This window comes from Cryptomeria japonica, chromosome 10 (assembly GCF_030272615.1).
Source record: "Cryptomeria japonica chromosome 10, Sugi_1.0, whole genome shotgun sequence".
In the NCBI taxonomy this organism is placed as follows: Eukaryota; Viridiplantae; Streptophyta; class Pinopsida; order Cupressales; family Cupressaceae; genus Cryptomeria; species Cryptomeria japonica.
In genome coordinates, this window is record NC_081414.1 from 83,981,544 (window position 1) to 84,004,388 (window position 22,845).

A 22,845-nucleotide genomic window follows, 5' to 3' on the forward strand; every position below is an offset into this window, starting at 1 on the left:
TAGAATAACAGTATCATAACCATCAAATGTTGAAACAGGTTCCTTTTTTGTTATGAAGAAATAAACAAGATCAAGTATTTATATCATTAATGATCACAGAAAATAGCAACAGCAAACAATTATAGTTGCCAGGAGACACGGGAATACTGGTAAGCAAGTAAATGAATAAGGAGACAACAATATTATATATAACTGTAGTCAGCAGAAATTGTGGGTATGCAGCCAGGGACAAGGACATGCTATAATGAAGTTTCCTGGCAACTATCAAGACGATATTTTAAGAAAAAATTGATATCAACTGAACATTTGAACATTAAGCTCCATAATCCGTGTCAAGCAGATGAACAATTTGACTATCATACTTTAAATGCTAATCTTTATAAAAATACCTCATATAATCAAGGAAACTTTGTAATAAGAGTCCCAGTGGTTACTAATAAATTAGTTGGAAAATAAACCATTGCAAGAATTTCAAAGAATTAAAGTTACATAATAAAATTTACAGATAGGATCACCAGCAGCTCTATTGAGCGATTTTGAAAGAGATCCATACAGCAAAACGTACCAAGTTAGGAAGCTAATAACTTGGTTCAGTAGAATATCTATTCAACACCTTGTAATGGAAGATCTGTTACCAGATTGGATGTCTTGCAAAGAATAACCATACCATTGAGTATTCTTGACCAAAAGAATAAATAATGCGCCGCTCCTGCTTTTTCATACCCAGAAAAGATGCTTCTTCTCTGGGGTTCAATATACAGCTACAAGCTACTTGGAACATGCAGCAAGTAAACTTCGGTTTCCTCCCAATTCACCTTCCCTCAGAGTTAGCAATCTACAGGATTGCTCCATGATCAATGTATATGTTGATTGGAATTGCCATGGAACAAGTGCATAATGATCCCCATACTCTTCCATGCCCTCCACAAGAAACTGCCAAACCATAGCTCCAGCACCAGCTCCCCCTTTCCTAGCTGAGTCGTATATTTTGTCATACATAAATTTGAATAGTAGATCTCGCTGTTTTGGTTCAAAGCCTTTATGGTGTGAAGAAAGTCCGAACTCTGTAAAAAGCACTGGTTTCTTAAGAGTGTGTTCTCCGTCATCAATATGGGAAGTTGCCCATTTAGACATATATTTGATATGATCCTCTAGTTCCACATCAGGAATCCTACATTTACCACCACTACAATGTCAGAAAAGAACATAGAAACTCCAGAAATAGCATTTTAATATTGAATAAAAGGCAGAAACATATGACCATATGCGCTCATAGAATGCTCTAAAATTAGATAATGAATGCCTAAAACATGTTCCTTTATAGTTAACAATACTCATTTTGAAATAGATTCCCAAGAAATTACTCACCAACTGTCAGGGTAAGCATGGACAGAAGCAAAATCAATCTCTTCAACTTGTGAATTATTAATAAAATCTGAACCAAGTGATGCAGCCCAATATCCAGGATTCACTTCAAATTTATCGGGTGTAATCTGCCCATAGAAGCCTTCCAGTCCAATAGTGAGAAGATGCTTGTTATCCAATGACTTTACAAACTTTGCCATTTCCTCAATCCATGCCTGCATGTGAGACGGTAGCATTTTTAGAAAGATAAAAATAAAACTTTCTGGAGAAAAAAAGGTCCTTAAATAAGTGCAAATGAATATAAAAACTTCTGATGATGAAAAAACAAGAACCGAGTGGAGTAATCAAATTATTAATCTACCTGGAGGCTACGACCAGAAGGATCTGACATACAGCGAGGTTCATTAATAAGCTCCCACGCAAATATCGCTGGCTCATTTCGGTACTCAACTCCACTGAGACTATTTTTCCTTGTCAAAATTTTCTGAAGCAACAGAATAGATAAGGTCAGATTCTAAAGATTATTAATGAAGAACAATTTTAAGCCTGCCATATTTAAAAGGTGGAATTCTCATTTATAATTTACTCTTCACTAAGATGCAAACCATCTAATACTCACAGTTGCAGAAGTTGCTAGTGATTAAATGTTAATGAGCAAATCCAGCAAGTGTTACATATGAATGCCATATACCCAGATTTGAAGGCAGTTCTCTCTTTTATATTATATTCTTCTCCTAGCAAATCTAATCACTCAGACTTGCAGTAGCTACAAGCAATTGAGAGCTAAAACAGGGTGTTGAACGTTAATGCTAAAAACTCAGAATTTTTTATTAAGGAAACCAAACCACCATAACCATAATTAATTGTCGTAAATATATTAAATCTGACCATATTACTAATTGTAATTATAAAATGATCTCAACTATTCATGATGAAGAATGGACCATGATTGTTGAGGATGGGCTCCAGTGGTAAAAATTTTGGAGCTTCCAAAGCAGAGCCCCGGGTTCAAATAGACATGATTAAGTGTTGAAACTGCATAAATTACCACATCTCACTCACCAATTGTGTGGCCTACCCCAGTATACAAGGCCAGGCGCAAGTCCCAGGTGACTTTGACATAAAAGATACCCCTCAATGTGACATCTAAGCTGAAGGTCAGCCCTTAAGATGAATTTGCTCTCAAAACAATGACTATAATTAGCAGTGGTCAAAAATATGCTTCAGATGATCAGATAGACTGGTTTCAAATTAGACATGATTAGGTATGATTAGAAATTGAGCAAAACTAAAGGGCATATGGTGGTGAACTAGTTATGTTGATCATAAAATTCAAAATATTCATCAAACCACTAGCAGTCAACTTAACGAGTGTGCAGATCAGACATACTTAATCTCAAATAGAAATTTTGATCACAAAATGAAGCACAGCAAAATAGTAAACCCTACATAATGTTTATTCAAGTTTCTTGAAATAATCATGAAATCTGGATCTGATACAAAGCTTACAGCAGATATTGATTTAGGAGATTATATGTGACTACGCATATTAGGGTGATGTACCTTCAATGGACTGTTGTCTTCTACCCAGCCAATCTACAACCTATGGCGTGCTTATGCGGGTCTGCAGATAACCAGTCCCAAGACTCAACTAAAATTCTTAGTGCCTTCTGAGTGTGTGCCAGGAACTCCTCTTGCTGATTGCTAATATTCCTCCAGATCTGAGTGGTGTGGTGCCAAGAACTCCTCTTGCTGGTCACTGATAAGACCTTGTACATGTGCATTCCAATCTTAGTCTCCTATCGCACTCCTCCACAGACTACATGAAAGAACCTAGTAGACTTTAGGATGTACAACCTGAGATGAGTAACATTGATGTATTCATTAATGCATTGACACATCTCAATCCCATTGTTGAGAATTATAACATAGTAGGAGGATCCTCTGGTGAATCTTCAGTGCGTTATGAAAGTCTAGTTGGTGGTTGCACTTGATCCAACTATCCTAACTCTTCAAAAAATCTTGATGATCTAGATCTCCAATTTTAGGAGAATAGTGATGATATTTTTGATAGCATGTGATTCTACCAAGCTATTAATGTATTTGAATTTTGTTTTAATAATAAAACTATATTTAAATATAGCATTTTAGAATATGTCACAATTATGTGTCCATATTGCTTTCACAATAATGAAAATCCTCTTTAATAACTTAGAAAATTGTGTTAAATATATATGTTTTATGAACGTTGTGTCTTGTTGTTTCCAAATGAGATGTCTCGAAAAATAGTCGTATCCATATCCAATACTGCACCTGTATCCATATCTGCATCTGTGTCCATGCAACTTTGCAATTTTATGTTTTCCCATTGTTTCGAGGATGGTAGCTAGCACTTGGGGTCAATTTTGTCCATGTCAATCAAAAATATTCTTGCCAAACAAGATGATAAATTTGTTGTCCCTGTCACTTACAATGGTTCTCAGGAGACTTATCTCCTACCCCCTAAGATGCGTCTCGGAGACGGAGATGTCCCCTGAAACTTCCCGAAGCATACGGTGCTTTTGGCTGCCATCTCCTGCCGTCTCTGAAATCTCTCGACTAGAAATTGACATCTCCCGCCAGAAAACTTAGGGCAAGATGCAATCAAAGCCAAAAAGGTAAGGCAAATAAATAAACTAAGCCTGCAGCAAAGAAAAGTCATAGGAAAATAACTAATAAGGAAACCACATAACAAAAATCCATGCAAAATTATAGTGATTGGATCTGCTGACAATGTAGACTTTTTGAGAGGTACATAAACAATTGTAATGATCTTAAGAGAAATTGCCATTACTATTTAGCCAACAATATTGAGTGTGGTCAACACCTATGTTACCTTACTTTCACTAAACCATTTACACTGACTATGATACTGTTGTGACGTCTTCACACATCACCCCATTGCAAATGGGGACCCCCACTTTTCGCTGTTTAGAGTAGAAGTTTTGCCTAATTTCCTAGTGTTTGCCTTTGCCGATGAGAGGGTTTTTTAATTTTGAATAGGATCATGTGTTTAAAATGTCAAAATGTTAGAGTGATCCTGAGTTTTGCCTAAGTCTAGGGGTTGCCTTAGGGTTTTGATTTATTCTTGCTAAGTGTTGAGTTTTAATTTTGCTTTGACATTTGAGCGTTAACGTGTTTTTAAACGTCCACGTCGGTGATTTTTAAGTGCCTAGGTGTTTCGGGACCTTTAGGAGTTGCTTTCTCGCTCCTAGGAAGTTATTCAAGTTGATTCTGCACTTTATCCCGATAGGTTTCCTTGTTTTCGCTCAAATTTTTGATGAATTTGCCTAAGTCCAAATGAGTTTTATTGAGTTTTGAAGTTTCCTAGTGATTTTGAGTGGAAAAATCATCATTTTCCGGATGAAAATCCATATTCAAAGGGTTAAAAGGTCAAAATTCCACACTAGAGGTGTTTTTCCCCTCATATTCTTGACTACCCATGATTTTCCCCCACTCAGAATCCAAACTGGACATAGATTTCCCTTGGAATCCAAACATGACCCATTTTTCCACCATTGAGAATCCATACTAGGGGCGATTTTCCACCAGGATGATTAAATTTTGTCTAAGTGTTGGGAATTTTCCTGACTACCTTTGAATTTCCCCTGGGGAGTGTGGATGAAGTTGCGGATGACTTAAGTGAGGATTCCTGATGACTATCGATTTTCCACCAGGAATTTTGTGACGAGATTTCATAGATTTTAATGTGAATAGTGATTCCAGACTTTAGGCGAACTTCCACAAGTGATGATTTTGACAATTTTGAGTCCGGATAACTGTCCAGACAGGGGTCGATTTTCCCCTAGAGGCAAATTTGTGCAAGTTTGATGAAATTTTGTCGAGATTTTTATCCCAACATGGGGCAAATTTCCCCCAAGAACATTTTAATGATTTTTAATGAGTTTTTATTGGGATTTTTATCCCAACATGGGGCGATTTTCCCCCAAGGGTTAATTTTGATCTAAATTTTGGAATATTTTAAATAAATTGACCCCAAATTTAATTGTTTTTACAAGTGTCGACGATTATTTAAAAATTAAAAACAATTATTTAATGACTTGCAATGTTTTAAAATTTAAAAAATATTATTTCCCAGGCAAGTTGATTTTCCCCCAAGTGTAAAAGAGCAAAAGTTTTATCCCACATTGCTTGTGTGGTGAAAACTCAAGGTGAAAACATGTTTAAAAAGAGGTGACCAGCATTAATATCATTATATTTGCTGAGTGTGATTGCTAAGTTGTTGATTTGGGTGATTTTCTCCGACTGGGCGATTTTGGTGAAGTGTCTACTTGACACATTTGGAGTTGAAAGTTAGTTTTGTTGTTCATTTTCTGCCTATTCCCAGCTAGGCGATATTTCTTGGCAGCCATTGGAGCAAGTTTTTTAGAGTAATTTTCAGATTTGGGAGGTGGCGCCATGGCTGAAGTTGGGCGATTTTATTTGGGAGGCTGATTCCTCCATATCTTGATGAATTTTGGTGATATTTTTTAGTGTTAAGGGGCTGCCATTATTTTCAGACCTTGCTGGGCGCCATTGTTGGGAGTGATTTGACCTCCATTGTTGGCTGGGAACACATTTTTAGAATTATTCTTCATTGCCCAGCTCATCCACACTAAGGCGATTTTGGTTAAGGGCTGTTTGGAGGAGTTTTCAATGCATTTTCAAGGGCTGCCATTGTTGTTACAGTCTGAAACTCCATAGTTGCAGGTTGTCTTCAAACTGATTTTCATTTTCAGCCACTTGCCAACTTGGAATATTTTACTTGGGCGTCATTTCTTATGAGTTTTTTGGGCATTTGGTGGAGCTTCCATTGCCGATCTAAGTCTGAAACTTCACTTTCAGATTCGTTTTCAGACTTAGATATTTTTTACCAGCCTTTTGTTCGTGCCCAAATTTGACAAACTTCACTTTGGGAAGGTGAAATTCATCAAATACTGGTGTTTCCTATGACTGTGACAAGTTTAAATGACTGATTTATTGAAGTTGCAGGTTGTCTTCAGACATTGGGCAGCCATTGTTGGACCTTGGAAGGATGTCTTCAGACTTTAAGAACTAAAAATCAGACTTTTCCACACCCTTTTCCAAGCGTTTTCAGAATTGTGGTATCCTTCCGAGCACCATTTTTGACATTTTTCTGAGTATACCAGGTTGTCTTCAGACTGAAACTTCATTTCCAGACACATAGTTGTGCCCAAATGTGACCATTTCTGATTTTGAAGGTCAAAATAATTCAAATACAAGCATGTGACATGGCTGTGACCACTTCCAGCCATTGATATTCATCATTTTCAAAGTGTCTTCAGACTTTTTGGAGCCATTTCAGACTTTCAGAGGGTGTATTCAGACTTAAAATAATTCAAATACAAGCATGTGACATGGTTGTGACCACTTCCAGCCATTGATATTCATCATTTTCAAAGTGTCTTTAGACTTTTTGGAGCCATTTTCAGACTTTCAGAGGGCGTATTCAGACTTAAGAATCAGAAAATCAGACTTCAATACACCATTTTCTGAGTGTTTTCAGGCATTGGAAGGCGTATTCAGACTTTGTCCTCAGAAAATCAGACTTCTATTACAACTTTGATATCAAAACTCAATCACTTTCTGAGTGTTTTCAGACCTCCAAGTGGTATTCCAAACGTGGACATTCATTTTTGGGCTCCAATTACTTGATTTTCTGAGATTACATGTGTGTCTTCAGACTTAGCAATTATGATCAGACTTATCCTAAGTCTGAAAATCAAGTTTTCTTGAGGAAAATCTTCCAGGCTTTAATCCGGACCTTCATATTTTCCAGAGTTGGTGTTAAAATTTTCTAAGATTACCTATCACATGTTGGGACAAATGTCAGGAACAAAATCCCTATGAGGTTCTAATTTCCACTCAACACATGATGTTCAAGGACAGTGAGTCTGGATGAGGGTCGGATTTCCACTTGAGTACGGAATTACAAAGGAAGGAAGTTGTCCAGATAGGCATCAAATTTCCACCAAGTGAAGAATGGACAAGGATAATGCGGATGGTTTTGACGAATGATCAATCCATATGCAGATGAATTTTCCACCAAGGTTGAAGTTAAGTTTATCATACTAGTGTTTGATTCAATGCTTATTTGTTTTGCAGGACTGTTATGAGGAAAGGAAGCATGATGATCAAGGCTTGAGGTGAAGGAAGATGCACAATGCGGATAAGGAAGATCAATACTTCAAAGATTGGATGGAAATTCAAGATAGAGATTCCAGAAGGTGAAGATGAGGAGTAGATCAATCATGAAGAAGACTTCACCTTGATGATGAATAAATGAAGGAAAGCAAGTTCAAGACATGAGAACAAGGGATTTCATATCAAGAAATCCAGAACTACACCAAGGAATTCCAATATCAAAGTGTGTCAAGGAAGGAAATATTTCAGGATTCCAAGATTGGGAAATTTTCCAAACATAAGGAGGGAACAATTCATGGAATTCCTTAACATAAGGATGGAATGCAAAGTATCATAAGGGATTCCAAACATTGTGAAGATGAAGAATGTACAAGGCAAATTGATTAAGTGTGCAAGGCAAGCTGAGGTGGCATCCTAGTCACCATTTGTTCAATCAAAGGGTACCAAGTCAACATTCATTCAAGGAGGGAATAGGTGACACATGGCGCTACATCAAATATTATTTATCTTACCTACCCTCGTTTCTTATTGTCCAATGTAATGGTGGTTGTACAAACCCTAATTAGGGTTTTATCTTGTAATCTTGGTCGTTGATCTTAAATCAATCTGAGCCATTCATTTCTTTTGAGGCTCTATATAAGCCCCAGTGCCTCTCATTTGTAAGGGAGAGTTTTTGTAGAATTGTTGGTATATGCTACAGCTATTTGAATCTAAATCATTGTTCAATTGTTGGTGATTTTGCCCTTCAAATGTTGTCTTTGCATTCATGGTTCTCAATTCCTCCAAGTTAGATTAGAATTTATTTTCATGTTTATTAGATTGAGTGAAAGATTTGTTGAATATATTTGTGTGGAATCCTTAATCCATACCACTAGCCTCTTGTCGCTGGTAAGTGCGCCTTGTGTGGTCGACTGAAAATTTGAGTAAGCTTGACTTCAACTATTACGTGTCCCTTGACAAGCATCAACTTGGATGGTGTCAACGTTTGATGGTGATAGTCTGAAAATCCTTGAGTATACCTTTGACGATTGCACTAAGCTTGTGTCAATACCTTCTTGTGAGACCCTGCCTAGTTTGATTCCACTAAATTTGTTCATCATTTCCTACATTCCTAGGCCTAGAATAGATTTCCTGAACCCTATTCCTTTTGCCCATTTTTTAGTAAGAATTAAGTCCAGAGCTTCATTGCTAAATCCTAAGTTATCGGCATACCTATCCTGATCCATGATAAGATTGAGCATTCATGTACAACCTAAGTCCCCTTGTGATTCCAGCATTATCACATCAAACCACTGAACTTATCCACAAGTCAAGACTTGACATTTCATAACCTTGGAGTTGTCTCATTTGATTGCGAAGCATAGCATATGAGAGACTTTTTTCAAGAGAGGATAAGATACCTTAGTATTTTATTTTGTGTTCGCATGTGCATAAAAAACACATCAACAGGTACCCACAGTATAAGCAATTTTAATTTCAATTTTAAAATTAATGTTAAACTTTACCACTATTCTTGTTTTCAAAGTTCTATGTCATGATATTTCTAGAAATTATAAAATTATTTTTAAAAAAATTGGCATCTCCAAGTACCCTCGTCTACTATTCTTGAAAATTAGATGTACTAGTACCAGTACCAGTACTAGTCTCCAAGTACCCCCGTCTCCTAGTAACCTTGCAATAGTCCTTGGCAGCCAATGAAATCTAAAAATATCTCTAAAGAACAAATCAACCACTTGTGGAGCCTTATACTCTAAAGATATAACATGAAAACGAGCATATTTAGTGATTCTATCAACAACCACATAGATGCAATCCTTACCTTGTAGTAGTCCTATAATAAAATCCAAAACGATTCCCATTTTTTATTTGGAATGGGTAGGGGCTATAACAAACCAGCTGGAAATACATGCTCTATTTTGTTTTATTGATAAACCAAACACTCCCTAACATGCCTCAGCACATCATTTTTTATCCCTTTCCATGAAAAACGCTACCTTACCTAATTGTATGTCATGTAGTAACCTAAATGACCAGCAAGTGTGTGTCATGATATGCCCTCAAAATTTTCTCCTTCACCTTTGATTTTGGTACAAGATACACCTAGTCCTTATAAAGAATGAGCTCTATCTTGCTTGGCTTAAGCGGTAGTGTCTTACGTTGTGATACATCCTTGTGGAACGGTCTCCTATTTTGTCTTGGTGATGCATTCTTGGAATAGGACTTGTTCTTGGTTGTGATATCCTTCAAAATCAAGGCCGTCCAAATAGCATCCTACATAGAGGTAGGCTCAAAAGCCCTAAACAAACCTCAAAGTGACTTTAATAAACCCTCAATAAACAAGAACATAAGTCTCCTCTATAACATCAAGCAACATGACTAAAACTTGTTAAAACTCTATTGTATAATCTTCCACTCTACCATGTTGTCTCAAGTGTGTTACCCTTTGAAATGCACCTTCAGGTCTTTCCTACCAAACCCATCTATGAGCCTTTGTGTGAAATATGCATATGTCACCATGCTACGATATCCTTGTGTGATTAACCCATGACACCACTACTCGTGTTGTACCATCCAAGTGGAAAATAGCAAACTTGATAGCTTCATCTTTTATCATAGGGTTGAGTGAAAGATATGTGTCTAGTTTTTGGACCCAAGCTCGTGGAGTAACCTTCCCCAAGCCATCAAAATTTGGGAGAGTCAACTTACTCACCCTTTGTTGTAGATCTCCATTAAATTGCTACATAGGTTGTCTCCCTCTTGATCAACTTATAGCATTATGGAGTGTATAAATAGAATTTGATGGCTAATTTTTGGATCAAATCTTGAATATGCATTTGTGCAAGCATTAAAATAATTTTCTATAGGATTCAACACTTCCTCTTCTTATGTCAACTAAACTCTAGGCAAGAATGAGGGTCGTGTAGGTCTGGGAACCCTGTTGTTATGATTTTCTGACCCGCTTTGATCTAAGATTGCCTTCTGCTCCATTATTGTGTGAAGATTTTGTTACAAGTGAGGTTGTCGTTGCATCAAAAGATCGACTTGTTAATGCCCAATACAACCACTAGACTTGTAGAATCCACAGGAGGCGGTTAAGCCATGTCACAAACCCAAGCTTTGCACTGCACAACACAAGGAGACCAAGGGCGCACACCTTGCAACAATCCCCCCCCAGCACAAGCGAGGGGTTTGAACCTGTGACCAAGCTCTGATACCACTTGTTACAAGTGCAGTTGTCGTTGCACCAAAAGATCGACCTATTAATGCCTGATACAACTACTAGACTTATAGAATCCACAATAGGCAATTAAACCATGTCACAAACCCGAGCGTTGCAGTGCACAACACAAGGGGACCAAGGGCGCACACCTTGCAACAGATTTTACAGAATTGTTGGAATTATTCATGTTCTGCAATATTTGAAGGAGTATATGTTGTGTTTGCTCCTTTTGTTTGGCCATTTGTTCTTGCATTTGTGCTATTTGCTGCTATATTTCCATGAAGGCTTCCCAATTCTCATCTTGATCTGACATTTTCTTACCTTTGTCTTCACTTCTAGACCCTAACTGCTATGTCTCAGCTTCTAATCTCTCTTTCTCTCTCTTCAAAGCTTGCTGATCCCTTTGGCTGAGTTGCATACATAAAATTTACCCAGTAGGCTAGCAGGACTACCTGCTCTGATGCCACTGTAATAGCCTGGGGGTTAATGATTTAACTTTACTAGATTGAAATCATAAATTTCAAAATAGTCATCAAACCACTAGCAGTCAACTGAACGAAGTGTGCAGATCAGACATATACTTAATTTCAAATAGAAATTTTGATCACAAATGAAGCACAGCAAAATAGTAAGCTCAATGTGATGTTTATTCAATTTCTTGAAACAATCATGATCTGATACAAAAATTACAGCAAATATTGATTCATGATATTATATGTGACTAGGCATATGAGAGTGATCTGCCTTGGAAGAACTGATTTCTTCTGCCCAACCAATCTTCAACCTGCAGTGTGCTTATGAGGGTCTTCAGATAACCAGACCCAGGACTCATAATTCTCAGTGCCTTCTGAATGTTTACCAAGATCTCCTCTTGCTAGTAGTTGAAAATCCTCCAGATCTGAGTGAAGTGATGCACCTCCAAATGACACTCTCCAAGAGTAGGGTGGGTCTGAGGGTGTGAGGATAGGCTCTCTGCTGGTTGATATAAAAGCCCAGATCCAACAGGAAACTCTAGCAATCTTCCCTGACAAACAGCAATAAGTTCTTGAGATGGACAGCCTTCTGATGATATTGGCAACTTGATGTCCAATCACTGCTCCAGGAAACCTATATATTAACCTCGGATCTGCAATTGTTACTTCTGCTGCTTGGATGTTTTTGTGACCAGTCCATACAATAGCCAATCCAGACCTGTTTTAATAGTAATGAGAATAAACCTGATTTGATAACCCAGATCTGTAATACAAACAATGAATGTGGGTACCAGATCTATCATGCAAACTGTGAATGCAGGTGGAGGGGTTTCGTCCTCACATAACAAGCTCTATGACAGGGGTTTCCGTCCCTGCTGGGGCTATCAGTCAGCGATGAGCAGATAATAATTCACTGTCCAAAAGATGCCCAAAAATGTTCCTCCATACTGCCATTTATATCAGTTTGTAGATGCTAGAAAGAATGGGTCGGCCTAAGAAGAGGAACAGACCAGGTTGGCCCACATATTTTATTATTATTATTTAAAATTTAAATCAGGTTGGTGTACAGATACACATTAAATATTTTATTTTAGTGTTTATAAACACTTCTTTATTTAATTAACAGTTTTAACTTATACCTCTTGGGCAGAGGGAGCATGACACTTCTACCCTCCTTTTGCTGGCTAAGTCACTGTGTGATAGCTCACCTAGCACACTGGATTGCCTTGTTGCAACCCTCATAAGGCATGACACTTCTTTGCAACTTAGCCCATTTCATTTATGCCTCCCTAGTTATGTCTTTGCAACCATTTTAGCTATGGAAGAACTGAACCTTCTTTACAAAGGTATTCGCAGTGCCACCATTAAACTGTGGAATCCATGGTGTGGAAAACTGCCACACCACATTTTTTGGAAGAATCATGGCGCCACTATGGCTTGTATGGATGGCATCTTGCTGGGCCTACAACAGCTAGTTTGAACCAGAATGCAACATTTATATCCCTTTTGGGAAAGGATGATGTCATTGCTCCCTTCAGAGAGCTCTAAATAATTGCAATTTAAGCCATTACACTTACTTTACAGATTACATTGTCACGTCTATTTTTCACACTCTATCACAGAAGACTAACTATCAGTTTCACAACTTAATGGAACATAGAAGTTGTCATAGAACATCACATCTAATTACTACCAATGTCCCATACTCACTTTACCATTCATCACTTCTCTACCATCCATCTGAAAGAGGCACTGTCCCTATCTTACAAAATTGCTGATGTGGCAGACCTCCAGACTATAGATTCTTGAAAGTTAGGCAGGGTTACCACGGCTTCTTCAAGGGCCGTGGTCCTTCCACAGCCAAAGGGAGTGCACAAATATCTGATACTGGGATCCCACATCCAGTGTTATTAGGAACAAGTCAGAAAAGCCAGGCACACAGAACAGGAGTACTCAAGAAGCATAATCAACCCAGGCTGTGTCACAACAGAATGAAATGTCACAGAAAAATCAATGATCAACCACTCAAAAATGGGAATAACCGGGATAAGTTAAGGTGGATTGAAAGTATAGTTATACAGACGGATAGGTGCAATGAAATTATGTTAAAATCCAAAAAATTAATAAAGTAGGTGAAAGGAACTCAATAGTGCACCGAATTACAGTGGAAAATAATAGTAAAAGAAACCTAGGATATGCAAGAAACTGAACATGAAACTAAAACAATGTAGACATACTAGAGCAGATGAACTAACATAATTTAAGTTAAATATTTGTTGCCATAAAAAAAATAAAATACAATACCCTAGAATGACCTTAGAAAAGAGATTGGCAAAACAAGCTAATGGAGTATAATGTAATCAGTCTAGCTTCTTCACAGCCATATATTACTATTTTTGGCTCAAATAAATTTTAAATAGCTTTGAATTTCTATGGTAACAATGCACAAAAAGCTTCTTATAGCAACAAAATAGATGCCTTAGTAATTGATCTTTAACTGATCTAGGTAAGTAAATTAACAAGCAGAAATAATGCTTTACTTTATATGGGAATGAATGTGCAACTATGAATACCAATTCCATTCTACACCCACTAGTATCCCAACAATGCTTCCCAGAAAGAGAGTTTGGGTGTTGCTACTTGTCAAAACATGCATGTCTTTGGGTTCCAAGTTGAAAAGGAAATTATAATAGTAAATTGATGAAACCATGTTAGGCTTAGACACACAAGTTTCACACACTCCTCTGCTGGAAAATGTGACCTCCAAAAATACACAAGGGCCAAAAGTGATCACTAACATGATAAATTGAAAATAACTTGCATCCTTTGATGATTTGCCAAAAACTATTATTAAGAAGAGATGGGAACTAGTGCTGGTACAGGAGATGGGGATGGGGATGGGTACTGGTACACCATTTTCAAAAAAATTTAGAGTCAGATACTTGGAGACAAAAAAAAAATTAAATATTTATATATAACTTTAATTTAGAAAATAATAGCCATACAGTGGATATGCCTTTAACGAATGTAAAATTCTAAAATGCTTTAAAAATTAACATTTTGAGGTATTGAAATAGATATCAATGAATACAAATATTAATCGTATCAATATATGAAAAACATCATCGTCGTATAGAAATTTATTTTAAACCATAATCATCTAGAGATGGAAGATAAAAAATGAGAGGGGAATGCCATTATTTTTTAAAAATTGTACAACGGTACATAGAGATGACTATGTTTTGAATCAATTGATAAAAGTTCAATGTGTGTACACATTGTTGTCATTTTTTATGACATCCTCAGTCCATCAGTGAGAACCGATCAGAGATATGTTCCATCGACCAGTGCTGCCCCAGTTGATCAAGGAAAGAACCAATGGAATCATGAAATATGAAGTGTTGCAATCCCAGAATTCCCAAGTTCTAAGTCCTTTTCCCTTTCTTGAACCCCAGAATCTCGGAATTCCCAGGTTCCAAGTTCCTTCCCCTTCCTTGAACCCCGAAATCTTGGAATTCCCAAGTTCTAAGTCCCTTTCCCTTCCTTGAACCTCGGAATCCCAGAATCTCGGAATTCCCAAGTTCCAAGCTTTTCCCTTCATGACCCCGGAATCCCGGAACCCCCAAGTTCCAAGCCTTTTCCTTCATGATCCCGGAATCCCAAGATTCCCGAGTTCCCGACTCCTCTTGACTTGCAACATTTCCAAATGGCGTGATCAACACGCAAGGCTCTTAATGCTCTACCAACTCCTACGACTTGTCTACTTTCATTCATAGAGCTATAGGAGCGCATTTAATGTTTTTTGCAAGATTACTATTATCACAAAAGCTTGCACCCTGGCTAAGCTATCAACTCAACAACCTTGTGAAACATGGAAACAACCCCGAAGTGTGGGACCTTGCACAAGGGGGTTGAATCTCCGGAGAAGACCGGCTTCCTTCTCACTCCAGGTGCAAGTGTTGAACCAACTCAACACTTCAAAACTAATTCCTAAGCCTATCCTAACAAATTTTGCAGAGGTAAAGGGAAGAGAGAATTGCTTGAAATAAGAGGAGGTGATGCACCAAGAAGAGATTGTTTCTCTCCCTACTGAAATGGCACAAGGAACCAACTAAAAAACCCAAGAGATGCACAACTTCAATTGCATAAGTGACCCAAACGCATGTATGGAGGTTAGAATTTGCTAAGTGTCAAGAGGGGAGAAGGATTCCCACAAGTCACACTTAGAAAACAAGTTAACACAACATAGATGGAGAGAAAAGCCACAAGACATACTCCTATAATGAAGGTAAGAAAGCATACACAGCATACATAGGTTAGAAGGAGGCAAGAATAGTGATTTTCAATTAATCATAAGACCAAAGGCCAATCTTACAATTGCAAAAATGCAAAAGATTACAAGTCTTCAAAAGAAGAGAAGAGCATAAGAAAGCTCAAGGTAGCAGGGAGAGAACCCTTTACAATGAGGCTTAAAAGCCATTATATAGAAAATGGTCACAAGGGTGATCATGACCCCTAAATGTCATTTTGGGAGTGCAGGGAAGTGCATGCACTTGACTTGTACATGCAAGCAATCTAGCCATACCCACAAAAGGCAATTCTGAGAAGGGTGGATTGACTGACCTTCCAAAGTCAAAGTATGCAATCATGACACAAGTCACCAAGCATGGCCCCATACCTCCCTTGATGGAAATCCTACCAAAAACATTAAATGCACCCCTGTGGCTCCACAAAAGAAGGTGCATAAGTCACCAAAGCTATCGGAGCATTTAAAGCTTGAGTGTCGATCACGCCATCCGGAAGTGTTGCAAGTCGGAAGCAGGTTTGGAAGACTTCAGAGACCTGGGTCACCGTAGTTGGGGAACTTCGGGGACCTGGGTCACCATAGTTGGGGAACTTCGAGGACCTGGGTCACCGTAGTTGAAGAACAAGGAACTTGGGAACCTGGGGATTCCGGAGTTTCGGGGTTGAAGGACAAGGAACTTGGGAACCTGGGGGTTCCGGAGTTCCAGGGTAGAAGAACAAGGAACTTGGGAACCTAGGGGTTCCGGAGTTCTGGGGTAGAAGAACAAGGAACTTGGGAACCTGGGGGGTTTCGGAGTTCCGAGGTAGAAAACTTAGGAACTTTAGAGACCTAGGTCACTGAAGTTGGGAAGACTTGGGAACTTGGGAACCTGGGGGTCCCGGAGTTCTAGGGTTGGAACTTGGGAACCTGAGGGTTCCGAAGTTCCGGGGGAGAAGGAGAGACGGCAAAGGGAAGGAACTTCGAAACCTCGGGGTTCCGTTGTTCCGGAGGAGCAGAACAGAAGAAAAGCTAAGGGAAGGAAGGGAACTTCAGAACCTTGGAGTTCCAGAGTTACGGAGCAGGAAAGAAAGTGGCTAAGGCAAAGAGTTTCGGAAAAGAGAAAGAGAGGGCCAAGGAACTTCCGACAAGGCAACACTTCAAACCATGATTTCACTGCTTTTATCCTTGATCAACTGGGGCATCGCTGGTCCATGGAACATATCTCTGATCGGTTCTCATTGATGGACCAAGGGTGTCATAAAATGACAACAATTACCATCAAGTGGAATCCAAGGCCATGCTTATTTATGGTTACTTGATGGCCTTCATGGCAGGACTGCATGCTTTGACTTTGGAATGTCAAGCAATCCACCTTCTAGAAGTACTTTTCTTCTTGGGATCGCCTTGTCATGGTATGGCCAGGTTACTTGCATGTCCACCATGTCAGGTCTATGCACTTCCTTGCCTTCCCTAACTGACATTCCTCTGCACACACAAAGGGTCAAGGCTTCTCTTCCTTGACCATTGGCCTCTTCTCTACGACCAGTTTGCTATATATAGGCTGTTAAACCTCATTTTAAAGGGTTCTCTCCCTATTGGCTTGAGCTACTCTCTACTCTTTCACTTTTTTTGAAAATTTGTATATTTTCTTGCATTTCTGCAACTGTAAGTTTGGCCATTGGCCTAAGAATGAATTGAAATTATCATTCTTGTCTCCCTTCAACTTATGCATGTTGTCTATGTTTCCTTACCTTAATTATAAGTGTATGTTTTGTGGCTTTTCTCTCATGTATATGTTGTGCTAACTTGTTTCTGAGTGTGACTTGTGAGAAACCTTCTCCCCTCTTGACATTCAGCAAATTCTAACCTCCATACATGTGTTTGGGATCATTCATGCAACTGAAGTTTGTGCATCTCCTAGGTATTTCGAGTGATTCTTTGTGTCAAATTTGGGTGGAGAGAGAAACATCTCTTATCTTGGTGCATCACCTCCTTTAATTTTAGCATTTCCTTCTTCCCTTTTCCTTCGCAAGCTGTTAGGATAGGTTTAGAAGTAGAATTTGGAGTGTTGAGTTGGTTCAACACCTGCACTTGGATTGAGAAGGAAGTTGGCCTTCTCTAGAGATTCAACCCCCTTGTGCAAGGTCTCCCACTTCAAGATTGTTTCCATGTTCCACAAAGTTGTCGAGTTGATATCTCAGCAAAGGTACAAAATTTTGTGACAACACACATCTTACACCATGTTATTGTTCGTCTTTGTACTATTACCTTTTTTGGATTTGATTAAAAAAAAATTGTTACAAAACATTTATAACTTTCAAAACAGAAGATAGAAACTACAAGTCTATTAGTGTATTTATTTAGGTCTTTTAGCTTTTGTCAACCACATATCAGCAATTTACCAAAACCTGGTGTAATTTATATGATATTCTAAGAAAACTCTATAGCAAGTTAAACAATTTTCAAGGGATGCTTCTAGGAGACATATAGAGATGCAAGGAAATTTCATATGAAGTCTCCTCGTGTCTGGAGACATGCCCATATGGATTTTCAAGATGGAGACATGTTTTGAACACAAGAGACGAGTACCAAAGGTCAGGGTAGAAGTCTCCTAGTAACTCTGGCAAAAATTAAACAAGCAGGCAGATGGGAGTCCACATGTTCAACTATTTCACTCACAAGACAACAACTTGTTAAAACTTGAACAAGAATATAGAAAACTGAAACAAGATACACAAACTTTATCCTGGGAAAACCCTCCACTTGAGGGTGAAAAACCCAGCCCACAAAAATAATATCTTTATTGAGTTCTCTAAAACAAATACAAGAATTATTGATGACTTCAATCAACACTCAATAAGCTTGAGATACTTCCTTTACAGATACAACTTCTAGACTGTAGAACTAGAAACAGAATAGTGACGGCCTCTCGAAACTCACAGGACTGAGTACAAAAAATGTGATTCTCATAACAAGTAATAACGATACCACTCTCAGATCAATATTCACAATATAAAGACTCAAGAAGAGTTACTGATTTTTCACAAGAGTCTCTGATATTTTCTATATACTGAGTTACTGAATATAATATCTTTCTTCGATGATATATATATATATACATATATATATATATATATATATATATATATATATCAACCTACGATCCGTAATAATATGTCTCTTATAAGAGGTTAAAGAATCACCAGTGCAAAGTCTCATCGCATACCCCATAAGTCGACCATTACTCTTTACGAAGGGAAAAACATGAGCCGCGCATAATGAGCGGTTACACCACCGACAAGAGGGGAAGGCAACGGACGAAATCCACACGGAATAGGAACGGATGCCAACGCAATATAACTCCATATCAGATAGAAACAGCTGCCAACGCAGGACACAAAAACAAATGGCAACCACTAATACAAAGATGAAGAAGATGCCTTGAGAAGTTTCGCACATAAGAAATCGGAGCTTGAACGGAACACAGATAGAAGAACTCTCTTGCAGCTACAGGAACTTCAACACAACTTGCTCTCAACAATAAAGCATGTGTATGCATCAAATTATCAATAATTAGTAATGCTCTACTGTTGTAGAGCAATCTGTTGGGTATCCATATTACATATATGTGGACTCACTTCAGCTGGATTCTCTAATATTACGACAATAATGAAGATTTTTGCCAGTTTCTAGAAAGAAGGGGCGAAATAAATATTAAAAATCTAGTTCAAGGTTTGCAAATTTACGTTTTCAGTTGGCATTGCATTAGTCTTCACTTTTCAGATTTTACAGCAGGTTCAGTCTCATATTTCAGCAGTTGAGTTCCTGTTCAAAATGCAGATTTCTTTTAATTTTCAATTTCATTTTTATAAGATTAGAAAAGCTACAGTAGGTATTCCAGTCAGGCTCATCCTGCTATTATCAGAGCACTTGCTTGGCCTCATTGGCAAGAATAACATCATGGAGAACCACATCAGAAGATATTTGAAAAATACACTCAAAATTTCCTTCAACAAAAAAAAAACAGATTTCAGGAATGCTGCACAGTACACGAAGCAAATAAACATAAATGTTAGAAATAGATTGCACACAGAGGCTTGATGCTACAAATAGTATGGGGAGATGCCAAAAGAGACTGTCATACCAAAAAAAAAGAACAATTCATCTATTCATATAACTTGCCGGTCATGCCAGATCAAGGGACCTTATACAAAGACTGGCAACATATCTGTTGATGTGTATTTTGTACACGACCAAACACAGAATAAAATACCTAAAGGTACCTTATCCTCTCTTGAATAAAGTTCCTGACTGCTGAAGATCTCGCCGAAGGATCAGTCAGAGTAACTCCAAGGTTCTTGTATGTAGGTTCTCTACTCGTGGATAAGCTCTTTGTGGTATGATGTGATTTTGTTGGAATCACAAGGGGACTTACACTTGACGACCTAAACGTCTGATTTGCTGGAATCACAGGATTTCACTAGCCTGGATTTTTGAAAAAAAGAAAAAAGGATGAGGGCGAGGGAAGGATCTAATTCTGACACTAAGAATGTAGGAGCAATGAATGACCTTTGATGAAATTCTAACTAAGTCTTGTCTTGACATCCCAGGACCATCTCCACAAGGTTAGTGTGATCTTCAGAGGAAAGCTTTATGATGTTCAGATCATCGCTACAGGCATAGACACCATCAGGCTGATGCATATCAATGAAGAAGCGACAATTGAAGTTAAGCTTAAGCTGAATGATTCCAGTTGACTACACAAGGCAAGTCTGCAATCAACAAACTGCTAGTAGTATGGATATACAAATTTCACCATCAACCAAACACATTTCTTCCACTCATCTAATAACATGAAATCAAATCTGAGAAGTATAGAGACCATGCAAATTGTTGAATCGACCCATAGATTTCACCATTTCTTCAATGAAGTTTACAAGTCTTTTACAACAACATCTTGGCAACAATCTTTGCCTTCTCTTTCTATTCTACTCTAACTGCTATTCTATTTGCTATTAATCATTAGCTATTCTAACCTCTATGAACTAACTATTAACCTTCTAGCTATTAATGACTAACTATTATCCTTTACAAATGAGGAGCCAGGGCTTATATAGCGCCCTCAATACAATTCAATGGCTCAGATCAATTTGAGATCAATGGTTGAGATTTTACTTACAACAAACTCAATTCTGGCCAATGAAATAATTGCATTATTTGGACACATGTCTTCCCTGGAATATTCGACCAATGGAGAACCGGGGTAGGTACATCAAAGTTTGTGCCATCTCCCATGAGTCGGGTACATTGAATCTGGACACGCTGAGGTGGACCAATCCGACTAGAGGAGTGATGACTGGGATGCCACCTTGTCTGACACTTGTAACTTGGTAGATGCTCAATTTGATGATGCTAAGAAGCTAACTTTAATTAACTCTTCTGGAACTGTCTGCTTCTTCAACGAACCCTTGCTGCAAGATGGATGGTGTACCTTTCCTTGAAATGTTGGACTGGAAGAGGTCGTCCCTAATGATGCTGGACCAGAGAAGGCCATCCTTGTTGATGTTGGACTGGAGAAGGTCATCCTTGTCTTGGCTTGATCTTCTTTCATCTGCAAAAACAAATCAAAAGATGATTAAGGACATAATAAATTCATTTCAACATAGTATTTCACACCTTAAATCATCAACAAAAGATATTAAAATGAAGTTAGTTCAAGACTCTTTCCAGGGACAGGCCCTATAAGAATTTCGCCCTGGACCCTCTGGAAGGGTCAGGAGCAAAATTTGCATTCATGGCCAATTTAGACCTTTTTTCAACATTACCTCACAACCAGCTCCTCGCCTGGCCCAAACAAGGTGAAAAATAGGCCTCCCTAAGGATTTCGCCCTGGACCCTTTGGAAGGGTCAGGAGCGATTTTCTTGATTAGGCCTCAATTACCCCATTTTTTTCACTCCAAAATCCTCCGGAAGGTGAGCATATGCTTGTTTTAGTCCAACAAAGTCTAGGGATCCATCCTTTTAGCTTCTCACATGGGCAAATTAGGTGATAATGAGAATTTCGCTCTGGACCCTTTGGAAGGGTCAGGAGCGAAATTCCTTCTTTAGGCTTTATTTTACACTTCCTTTACTTCAATTCACCCTACAAGGCAAGAATATCTCACTCCAGCCTCAACCATGCCATAGGTATCAACATTTTAGCTTCACTCAAGGGAAAAATGGTTGATTTGGAGAATTTCGCCCTGGACCCTTTAGAAGGGTCAGGAGCGAATTTCTCTCTTTGCTTGTTTTCCTTCACTTCAACTCATCTTGCAAGGCTTAAACAACCTCTCTCCAGTCTTTTCATGCCTTAGGAATCAAAATCTTGTCTTGACACAAAGAGGAAATAGTGACTTTGATGAATTTTGCTCTGGACCCTTTGGAAGGGTGAGGAGCGAAATTCACTTTTTGCTTGCCTATTCACACTAAATTTCACTTTCTTCACTTCACTTCATCTGGAATCCCCCATATTGAACCCACTTCTCAACTTGGCAACATTGGTTCGATCTTCACAAGGCCCAAAAAGGAGAATTCGCTCAAAAAACTAGCCAGGGACAGGACCTATCCAGAATTTCGCTCTAGACCCTTTGGAAGGGTCAGGAGCGAAATTCCAATTTTAGCTCAAAATTTGCATCTTTGGTGGATAAACATCTTTTCAAGGCATTCCAAATAGCTTCTCTCATCCTAGTCTAGGCCTGACTTAGCACAAAATTTGGAGAAAAGGATGGTTTTAGGGTTTTTCGCTCTGGACCCTTTGGAAGGGTCAGGAGCGAATTTCTTGTTTGTAGCTCCCTTCTTTATCATTTCATCTTGAATTCTCCTCACAAGGCAAGGAAATACTTCTCTTTTCTCATCCAACCTAAGTTTGATTTGATTTTGCAAGGAGAAAAAGGTGATTGAAGGATTTTCGCCCTGGACCCTTTGGAAGGGTCAGGAGCGAATTTCCTCCTCTGGCCTAAAATCATCACTTCTGGAGACAACAATCAACTCAAAGGCAATCTCAAGGGCATCTTCCACCTTGGTCTAGGCATGGTTTAGCATAAATTTGAAAGGAATAGGTAGATTTGGGGATTTTCGCTCTAGACCCTTTGGAAGGGTTAGGAGCAAAAATCTTGTTTTAGGGCTATTTCCCCATCCTTTCAACTTCAAATCACCTCCAAAACTTAGAACACCTTGCCTCACTCCTCTATAGGCCATAAAAATAAAAATTTTACCTTACCTTGCAAAGAAAATAGGTGGATTTGGGATTTTCGCTCTGG

General features: G+C 38.5%; 1 protein-coding gene across 1 annotated transcript in view; it reads right to left on the bottom strand.

The window, feature by feature from the left end:
- Window positions 1–359: 359 nt before the first annotated feature.
- The window catches only part of LOC131033253 (mannan endo-1,4-beta-mannosidase 2), a 44,677-nt gene continuing 22,191 nt past the window's right edge, over window positions 360–22,845 (bottom strand). The window contains exons 3-5 of the mRNA XM_057964424.2: window positions 1,727–1,849; window positions 1,369–1,580; window positions 360–1,171 (exon numbers count right to left, since the gene is read on the bottom strand). Coding sequence (XP_057820407.1) covers window positions 769–1,171; window positions 1,369–1,580; window positions 1,727–1,849 — 738 coding nt within the window. The 3' untranslated portion in view covers window positions 360–768. The remainder of the gene's footprint in view (window positions 1,172–1,368; window positions 1,581–1,726; window positions 1,850–22,845) is intronic.